Source organism: Diospyros lotus, chromosome 5 (assembly GCF_014633365.1).
Source record: "Diospyros lotus cultivar Yz01 chromosome 5, ASM1463336v1, whole genome shotgun sequence".
NCBI lineage: Eukaryota > Viridiplantae > Streptophyta > Magnoliopsida > Ericales > Ebenaceae > Diospyros > Diospyros lotus.
This window is the reverse complement of record NC_068342.1, coordinates 2999632-3010362: the sequence shown is the minus strand read 5'-3', so window position 1 is coordinate 3010362 and position 10731 is coordinate 2999632. Positions and strand designations below refer to the sequence as shown.

At 37.0% G+C, this 10731-nt stretch overlaps 1 protein-coding gene across 1 annotated transcript; it reads left to right on the top strand.

Moving 5' to 3' along the window:
* Positions 1–1345: 1345 nt before the first annotated feature.
* Positions 1346–9742, top strand: LOC127801782 (PWWP domain-containing protein 1-like). Its single transcript, XM_052337184.1, has 2 exons — positions 1346–2932; positions 6862–9742. The coding sequence occupies exons 1-2, from the start codon at positions 1594–1596 to the stop codon at positions 9303–9305; spliced, it is 3783 nt and encodes a 1260-aa protein (XP_052193144.1). The 5' UTR covers positions 1346–1593; the 3' UTR covers positions 9306–9742.
* The last annotated feature ends 989 nt before the right edge of the window (positions 9743–10731 follow it).

Here is a 10731-nt window from a genome sequence, read left to right as displayed (position 1 = left end):
TATATAAATATGAATTTACGGGCAGTGATATAATTAATTTTATGTTAGATGTGAAAGACCATGAATTTAAATCTCATTCATATGGTAATTTAACAAAAAATTCTGGTGTATTTGAACTTATGACGTCTAATAATAATAATACTTAGCTTATGAACATTTATTTATTATTATATTAAGTCTTATTTTATTTAAATTTTCTTTAAAAAAAGTAAAAAAACTATAGTTAGTGTAGCTATCATAATAGATATTGATAAATTAAGTTGTTGTTCCTGAACTTGATGTTATTAACAAATTGATTATTATACTTTGATTTTTGTCACTACTGTAATTAGTAGATGTTGATTTTTATTAAAATTTAGTTTTTTTTCAGTTTGTCAAATTTTGTTAATAAAAAATGACGTGATATATATTAATATAATTTTCAAAATTACTTAAGTAGGGCTTAAGATTAATTTTAACATTAAGTAATTTTAAGATTTATATTAGTGTATATCAGATTAATTTTTGTTAATAAAATTCGAGGAACAATAAAAATAAAAATTAAATTTTAACAAAAAATCAAAATATAATAACTGTAATGAAATAAATAATTTATTATAATATATAAAATTTAAAAACTAATAATATTATTTACCCTAATAAACATCAACTAAGTATGTTATATCTATAATATAAAAAGTAATCCAAAATTTAGTGGCATTTTTATAAGATAATTATATATTTTGATTGATTCAATTAAAAATTAAATTAGTAGTCTTAAAATTGAATCAAAAGGGAATAATTACACTGATCAAATCTTATAATTTGAGTTATTCTTAAGAATAATTTTTATATTTAAAATATATTTATTTATAAAATAAAATTATTCTCAATCTAAACTATACTGTTTTTTTTTTAATTTAGATTATGAAATATTTAAAATATTTCATATTCTGACTAAAAAATAAGTATAATTGAAATTAAAAATAATTATTTATTTATTTATATATATATACATACATATATGACACCTATTATTCTAATATTTGGGATCATCGTGCTATTCTTAATATTTGTTTTTAATTATATTAAGAAAAATAAATTATAAATTAAGTATTTAATTTTTTTTAAAGATAATTTAAAAGTTTAAATATAATTTGGGATAGTTATAATTAATCAGTTGGGTCACGGCTAGGTCCGTCACGGCATCGGGCCGCTCTTCGATGGAGCTACGTTGATTGACGCATGTGCCCCTGTGTGGAGGGGTGAATTTGACACATGTGCCCCTCCATGGAGCTACGTGGCGCCTCACGGTTTGAACACCACCATCAAAGCTGAAGTTATAATTCACGAAAGACCCGCACACTCATCTCGAAACGCCCAAGCCTCTCTCTCTCCTTTCTCTCCCCCTAGGGTTTTGATTCTGATTCTTCTTCTTCTTCTTCTTCTTCTTCTTCTCGGATTGATCTTATATGTTCATGGGAAATTCGTCGCCTTGAGGTGCTTCGAGCTCCTGCTTATTCAGCCTAGACCTGTGTAAGAGGTACGCCTTTTCGTATTTGAAACTGTAAAGGCCTCGATTTCTAGGGTTTCGAATTGTTCGATACCTCTAGAATGATTTCGGTGATGAGCGGCAACGATTTCAAGGCCGATTTGATAGAAGACGAGGCTCAATCACAAGGTAGGGTTTCTGTCGATGGTGGTGGTGGTGGTGGTGTTAGCTCCAGCAATCGGGCGAATGTTGGTGGGAGTGGAGTCTTGTCTTCCGATTTGTGTGTTTCGGAAGGAAATAGGGTTTCGGGAAATGATTTTGTTGTTAGTTCTGTTGGCGATTCTCGTGGTGGAAGTGATGAGGACCAGTCTCTAAATCGTGTAGTGTCTGAAGGAGGGAGGATTCCTGTGGAGTCGGATAATCAAGCTCCAGTCAGTGATTTTGACGGTGCGTTTTCGGTGGGAGGTGTTGGTAATTTAGGGAACTGTGGATCTGACAGAATTAGGGTTTCGGAGGGTGACTGGAGAGGTGCTGATGAAGACATAGATTTTTGGAGTTCTAATTCAAGAAATGAAGACGTGATAGACAAACCTTGGGCCAATTCCGAGGAAAAGGGGCTTGTACAGGCTAGCTCTATGTCAATTGTCCATAAAATTGAGGGCTGGCATGATAGAGTCGAGCATTCGGGGGCGGGGAAGGGACACGATGAAGTTGAGAAATCTGATGTTTCTCGATATGAATCAATGATTTCCATGTTCGATGAATTTGCAGCAAATGGGAAGGGTAAGACCATGGGGCCTGGGGCGCAAAATTCTGTCGGTTATGGATATGAAATTGGTGATATGGTTTGGGGGAAGGTAAAATCACATCCGTGGTGGCCGGGTCATATATACAATGAAGCATTTGCGTCACCATCAGTTAGACGAACAAAGAGAGCTGGGCATGTGTTGGTTGCTTTCTTTGGGGATAGTAGTTATGGATGGTTTGATCCAGCTGAGCTTGTCCCATTTGATCCTAACTTCTCCGAGAAGTCGAGGCAGACAAATTCTAGAACTTTTGTGAAGGCTGTGGAGGAGGCAACTGATGAGGCATGCAGGAGGCGAGATTTGGGTTTGGCTTGCAAATGCCGGAATCCTTATAATTTTCGGCCGACTAATAGTCAAGGCTACTTTGTTGTTGATGTGGGTGATTATGAGGCTGGAGGAGTCTACTCTGTGAACCAGATAAAACAAGCCAGAGATGATTTTCATCCTGGGGATACTCTTGCTTTTATTAAGCAGTTGGCATTGATGCCTCATGGAGGACACGGGACTATAGAGTTTATTAAGAGTAAGGCTACTCTTTTGGCTTATCGAAAAACAGCATTTGAGGAGTTTGATGAAACCTATGCTCAAGCATTTGGGCAACAACCAATCCGCCCTACTCGTACACCAATGGATGCTGTGACTCAGCATTTTAGAGGTATAAACTACTTGCCATTTTCACATGATTTGTCGGTTATTGTTTGATGCTCTTTTTCCCTGAACTTTCTTGTATCGTGCCATATGCTGATTGATAAGAGATTGAGTTCTGTCACTCAAAATAGGAACATGCAATTGGTTAGCCTGTTAGAAATATGAATTTATCTGCTATTTCCATGATTCTTCTTTTCTGTTTTTTAAGACTCTTTTACTTAATTTTCTGTTTGCATATTGTTTGCTGATTAATTAGGCATGATAAAGTTCATGTATGTTAGATGTAACATTACCGAATCAGTAGTATACTTCCTCGCTGCTTTTGAACTTCTGGTCTTCTAGTGGTGATCTTGAGGAAGGATTTTATACTTGGTATCTGGAATTTTTAAATTTAATACCGTAATAGCAGTACTTTAGCAACTGTTATCTTGCACTTGTGACGTGTCTAATCAGGATTTTGACGGACTTCATGACAAAAACTGCTCCATTGTGATATCAGGTGCATTTTGTTGCTTGCATGTAATATTTTTTTACCCTGATGGTAACCCTAGTTAACAGGCCCTAATGTTGTGTTAACTTCTTGTTGTCATAAATGAACTTTTAATAAAGTAAAACAAGAATTGCTGTGAAGTGCATGGCTTTTGATATTTTGCCATAATAAGTTATCTGTGTTGTTGCTCTAACTTGTTGGAGAATATATGGAGTGGCATTTATGATACAGTTGACATGCACAAAATGGAAATAAGAGGATTTGACGATGATTGTGAAATGTCAAACTGTCCATTCTTGTAGCACCATTATATAGGTTCACCAGGTCCAACTTTTTCTTTAAAGTATATTGAGTGATTAGTGTATTTTTCTGCCTACAGTTTCTTTCTCTTTGGTGCATGTAAAGGTGATGTGACTTGATAATGTTTTTAAATTTATCGAGGAATATTGAGAGCATGATGGTGTTGAAATCCATGATTAACTGTGAAATTTTTGAAGGGCAAAGTTATCTTTTCTCATTCAACAAAACAACACTGTTCAATATAACTTTGTCTGTCTAGTCTTTTTTTAGTTTATTTAGTCAGGGTTGTTATGTTGTATAACAACTTTGTTAGTTGTGGATGGTTATTGAGGTACTTTGTGTGTGCAATAACCACATACCTATACGGTAAGATCTCTGGCAAATGGAATGGTGCTTACAGGATTGAACCTTCTCGACATTACCCAACTCCTAGTGCATGGGGGAAGGGGTTATGGGTGGAGAGCTCTAATTTAATATCAATTGAAAGGTTGAAAGTGTTTTACTTTCTTTTTCCTTATATAATGTTTTTTTACTAGTTGACTATCATTAACCTATATATTTGTTATGACTGGGGAAAAAAAAAAGAACAAGGATATTTGTTATTGTCTTGCATTCCAAGGTTTGATCATTGGATTTGGAAATGAAGTGGCAAATCTGGTCATAGCTGCATGTTTGGAACTGCATCCCTGTGGTATCTCATTTCAATGTGGGTTTGGAGGTGATGTTGATGGTCAATGTTAAATTAGTGAACTTCCTGATCAAACTTGGTTAATCTACTTTTCTGATGGTACAGAGTTGATCCTTTACCTGTACTTGCGTGATCTGCTCAAAATCATTTGGGATGGGCTGTTTTGAGCTACCTAAAGTTAGGCTATGTCAAAGGCTCTTGAAGCCCAATCTTCAGATATGCTGATTGGTTGCATAATGTCAAGTGTAGTCCTTCATGTCCAAGTAAAGTTGTGTGTACTAAAAGCATGAGCTAATTGATGTCTAAACTTCATTAGTGATATAATGATAAAATTAAGTGATAGAATGGGCTTTTTGGGATTCTTTTATGTTTGTGTTGCACAGTGAAATGTTTATTGACCCTTCTTTATATGGCAATGAGTGATTTCGGATTTTAGAATAATATAACTATCTTGATAATCAACATAATTTGGAATCCAATAGTGTATTCTACTATGCTGGAAGATTGGGTATGTGCCCGTGTTTGAGTCCTACCTATTTATACAGTAATTAATTAAGGCCCATTTGTTTTTAAGTTTCCTTTTTCAATTTTCGTCATATTGTTTTGTCAAAATTTTGGAAACGAAAAAAAAAAAAATTGGAACATGTTTTGATTATGGTATTACATCTAAGAGTATTACATCTAAGATGATGAATAGATACGTTTATAAATAACCAAAACGCCAAGGGGTAAAGTATCTTCCAAGGCACAAGAAATAGTGCTTGTCTGATTGGTGGCATCATTTAACTAGTTTCATTCTGAAAGTAATTTGAAAGGGTAAAATACATTAACCATCCCTTCAGAGAAGGCCTAACTAAAAGGATTGTCCCCCGATTTTAAAAATTACACTCGGTACTTTTGAAGTTTAAAAGTTATAACATTCATCCCCTTGCAGTTAAGAAACAGTTCTAACTCCCCCCCCCCCCCCCCCCCAAAAAAAAAAAATAATAATAATAATAAATAAAATAAAATTCGAGGCTGGGTTTCAATCATTGGGGTAAATGAACCCCAACCTAGTCATTGAGGACTAGGGTGAACCTAGTTTTCGGCTATTGATGGTGGCGGGTTGCCATAGTTGGCCACCACTATTGTTTCTTTCTTTTTTTTAACAATTTTCCTGTAATTAGAGAAAAGAGAGAGAGGAGAAGGAAATATGGGGTAAGATGGTCAATTTATCACTTTCTTTTATTGGCATAAGAGATCACCATATTTTATCAAAATGCAGAAGTGTTATCCCTTTGCATGTAGCCTTACCTCAGGTGCTGTTTGTAATTTGGATGTGAATTCTTTTGCGTGTCAACTAAATGGCTTAGATTATTTGATATATGTTTAAATATTTTCTTTTTATTTTGCTGGTTAAATAATTTCAGTGTTACATGTATACCAAAGAAGATTAGGTGGCATTCATCATTCCTTAGGATTAATTTCAAAATTTTAAATTCTAAGAATATTAGAATAAAGAATTACAAAATAACAAACTTAATTTAACTAGGTGGGGTCAACTATATGAAAATTTTAAAGAGTCATATATAACCAATATTTGTTTTAAGCGTATTTCCATCATCCAATTCCTTAGTACTAATTTCACAATTTTAAATTCAAAGAACCAAAAATAGCATGTCATGCCTAATTCTCACTTAGTGGCTAAATGGAAAATTCAAAGAATCAATCTGTTTCAAGCTTTCAGCATGAGAATGCAAATGCCCAAACAAAATAAACGAAGCATTGAAAAGATGTAGAAGTGAAGTAATTGAACTAAACAGTATCCCCCTACTGGAGCATGGAAATGCATGGGAAAGTAAGATTTTTTTTGGGGGGGGGGGTCAGCAAAATTGTTTTATGTGATTTTTATATCAAAAGGGATGTGGGTGAAACAAGAGCCTTTTAGGGGCAATTTATAAGAATAAATAGGCATTGCCGATGTTGAAATTATAAAGAAATGCTAATGTGCCACACTGAAATTTTGGCAAAATAGGATAAGAAGTGAAACCAACTTGTCTGAAATTCAATTTGGTTCCATGCCTAATAGGTCAACAATGGGAGTTGTATATTTGTTGAGACACATAATGAAAGGATATATTGTTGATATAGAGATAAACAAAGGATTTATGTTTTGATGTTTATTGATCATAAAGAAGATTATAACAAAGTTTTTCTTATGGAGGGTGCTAGAAAAGAAATGAGTCTAAATGGCTAATATAAAGTTATTAAGGACATGTATTATAAAGCAAAAAACACATGCCAAAACATGAGATACTGAGGCTTTTGTAATTACTGTTGGATTACAAGAAGGATGTGCATTAAGCGCTTTTTTCCTGCAAAACTCTCAACTCTGGCGATCTTTATATTTTGACTAGCGGTTATTGCTAGTGGATGTAATTTGCACCTTATTGCTGATATTGTTTTTGTCATTTTGCAGCTCCATTGAGTGGCCCATTGGTGATTGCAGAGGCTTTGGGTAAGAAGAAGAACCCAACAAAACTTAGTAAGCCGAAGTACCAAGCAAACAAAGATAGATACCTTTTCAAAAGGAGAGATGAACCAACTGGTTTGAAAAATCAGCAAATAGAGCAAGCAACTGCTGCTTTGCAGCCAGCTCATGTTGAGGGATCCCCAGAGTTAGCCGCTGGTGAGTATGTGCTGCAGAGGAGGGATCAAGCAATCTTTATGAAGCAGCAAATTCCAGATAAAATTGAGCAGATGGTATTTAGTGAAAGGGATGGTGCTTCAGTCCCAAATCGAGCTGCAACTGGTGAAGAACATGCAAGTACATTGGAGACAGTTTCTGGAGTGAACTTTAGCATGGCTAGTTCACTGGAAAGCGGATTTAAGGTTGAGCCTTCTGGCAGTTCTGCTGCTGATGGTTTTTCAGGGAAAGGAGCATTCAGGATAGACGTGCTTCCCAATTCAGAAAATAGTGGGCAGGTTGCATCCATGCCAAGATTGTTTGAAGGCTTCCAGCAGCCTACAAGTTCAGCGACTACAGTTAAAGAAGTGCATGCACAGGAACAAGCTCGCATGGATGGTTGTGGGGGACATGGTTTACCACCTACTGATGTGAAGTTACACGGTCAGGATTCAAGAATGCATAATGAACATGGGGCGAAAAAGGCCAAGCTTCTTAAACGTCCAGTAGGGGAATTGGGTGATGAGAAATCTGCGGTAGGGGAGAAGAAGAAGAAGAGGAGGAAGAAGGAATTGGGCGTGGAAATGAGCTCTGACAGAATGTCAAAGGTGGCTTCTGTTGGAAAAGGCGGTGCATCTTCGGGAAGAGTTCCAGGAAAATCTGTTCAAGTTGGTCTGCCTCTGAGAGAGGATTTACAGAGAGATGCTCTAAAGAGAGATGATGTAGGCAGTAGTACACTTCCTGATTCCCTTCGAATGCCTGTGACCGGGATGGGAAGTTTTGAGCTAAAGATTCCACAGTTACTAGGTGATTTGCAAGCGCTTGCCCTCAATCCCTTCCATGGCAGAGATGGTAGTCGTCCTGCGATTATAAGGCAGGCCTTCCTTAAATTCCGGTCTCTTGTTTACCAGAAAAGCTTGTCACTGACAGCCTCAGCTGAGGTAGAGTCCAGTCAAATTTCTGCCCCTAAATTTGTAGCCGTCACTTCTACCGGTTCAGATAATCTTACTCGGGAGAATGTTAAAGATATGACATCTTCAAAGCCAGCAAAACCATTAGTCCGGTCTGATGACCCCACTAAAGGTGGCAGGAAACGTAGCCTGTCTGATCGTCAAGAAGAACTTGCGGTAAAAAGGCTGAAGAAGGTTAGCGAGATGAAGTCACTGGCTGCAGATAAGAAAGCCACTTCAAAAACTTCTGAAGCACAGCGAGAAGGAAAAGAAATGGGGGCTACAAGACCGTTGAAGCCATTAAGAACAGATCCTGTAAAGAAAATGGAGTCCCCGGCAAAGGCGCCTGAGCCAACGATGCTCGTGATGAAGTTTCCACCCCAGATGTCACTTCCTTCTGGGTCTGAGCTCAAGGTAAAGCTAGCCCGTTTTGGGCAATTGGACCATTCACTTACCCGTATCTTCTGGAAGTCATCAACGTGCCGGGTGGTCTTCATTTATAAAGCGGATGCCGAGGCAGCCCTCCGGCATCTTACTGGAAACGGTACACTGTTTGGGAATGTCAGCTTGAGATGCCACATCCGGCCAATGGCAGCTGCTGCGCCTGAATCAGAGAGCAAGGTGCAAAGGGAAGAAGGCCCCATGGACTCCCTGCAAGCGAGGGATTCTGCAGTTGAACAACGGCCTCCAACACTGCAGCCTCTTCAACAGACGCCTGTGCAATTAAAGTCATGCCTGAAGAAACCGGGTGATGAAGCTGCCGGAGGAGGGGCAGCCACGGGAGGTGGCGGCAGTAGCAGAGGCGCCAGAGTGAAATTCATGTTAGGAGGGGGAGAAACTAGTAGTAGTGGGGGAGACCAGTTGATGATGGTTGGTAGTAAGAACCACAACTTCTTGGAGAATGCTACTACTACTAGTTTTGCTGTTGGTGGTGCATCATCATCTTCTTCTTCTTCTTCTCATGGAATGGATTTTATTAGTAAGAATGTTCAAAAGGTCATTCCTCCATCTCCATTGCCTCCTCCTATTCCTGCTGCTCCTCCTCATCATTATTATACTCTCCCCCCAAATGCCCCGATTAATTTGCGGTATGGGGATCCAGCCCCAACTCGAAATTATCACAATTTTAACCCCCTCAACATGGCACCACCTCCTCCTCCTCCAAGCATAAGCTCCTCGCCTAACATGGATCTCGGACCCCATGTTCTTAGCCTTCTTTTAAGATGCCTGGAGGTTGTGATGGGTTTGAGGGGCTCTCTGGGCTACTCGCCCCTCCATCCCCTATGATGTGCCGGCAAAAAGCATAGCATTTTTTAATAACGAGAGGGGGATGGATGGATAAGTCCAGATGAGTTGTGCTTGGGTTGGGGACCAGATTTTGGAGCTTTGGTGCCGTCCGATGGCCCCTGATTTGGGGCTGAAATTGACTTCAAAAAGGCGGCGGCGTGGTGGAAAGCGGTGGGCAATCGGTGAAAAAGGAAACGAAGGGAGAAAACAGCAAGATAAATAATTTTTGTTTTGTTGTTAATATGATGATGATGATGTACATGGAAGCCGGTTCATATAAAATTAAATGTAATGGTGATAGTGGTAATTTTTCATTTTCATTTTGGTTATAATTTTTATTTTCATATGGACCCTTTCTCTCTCTCTCCCTCTCTCTTTTAAAGAGGTAGGGTTGGGAGGATGATCCTCTTGAATGAATCATTTATTATATATATATATATATATATATATATTGCGTGCGTGCGTGCGTGAGCCCCCAGGGCAGGGCCTGTGGGGTTGGGGATTATGTTAGTGTTTGTGTTTGGATTGGGATTTGGGGGTGTGGGTGGTGAGGAAGCAACGTTGTGACTAAATTTGCCAAATGCAGCAGCTGGGAAGGGGAATGCTGCAAGATTTCGCTCTCATAAAAACTTGTGTGCCTGCCTCTCTCATTATGTATTTGTTGAGAGGAGAATCCAAGAAGAAGGGATTCGTTTCATCACCTACGTACTATAATAAGAATAGAATTTTTAAATGCTTTTTTTTATTTTTAAAAAAAAAAGAAAGAAAGAAAAGAAATTGAAATAATATATGGGGTTTGAACTTTTCTATAAATTTTAAATAAATGGATGTGAGCGAATAACTAAGTAGTACTCTTTAAGGGAAAATTATATTAATTAATTTGTAAGCCAAGTCCGGTCTATTTCTTAATAATAATCCATTTGACAATCATTTTATTATTTTAATTAATAATAATAATAAAAAGTACCTACTCAACAACCCATTTAAAATTTCATTAATGTTATTATTCTGTGTCATAAAAATATATAAAAAAAAGGTTAATATTATTATTATTATTATTTTGATCGGCATGTAGCGTGGAATGCAGGAATGTGAATATATAGATAGATATAAATAGATGAAGTAGGTCCAACAAGGTCTACTCTACTAGGCCTCTGCCTCCAAGCTTATCCTTTAAATAGATTCCATACTTTTAATTAAAAATAATGCATCCCCTTTAATATTTCCTTTAATTAAATGTGTTTTTTTACAAATTAAAATTATTATTATTATCGATATACAATAATAAATTTATTTGATTACTAACGTCATCATTAAATTATTTAACGTTTTAAGAAATAAAATAATCAAAGAGTGCCAAAAAAATTCCTGTATAAATATTTTGATACTTAAGTTGAAGAAGATGAATGCTGTATTGAAATCAATA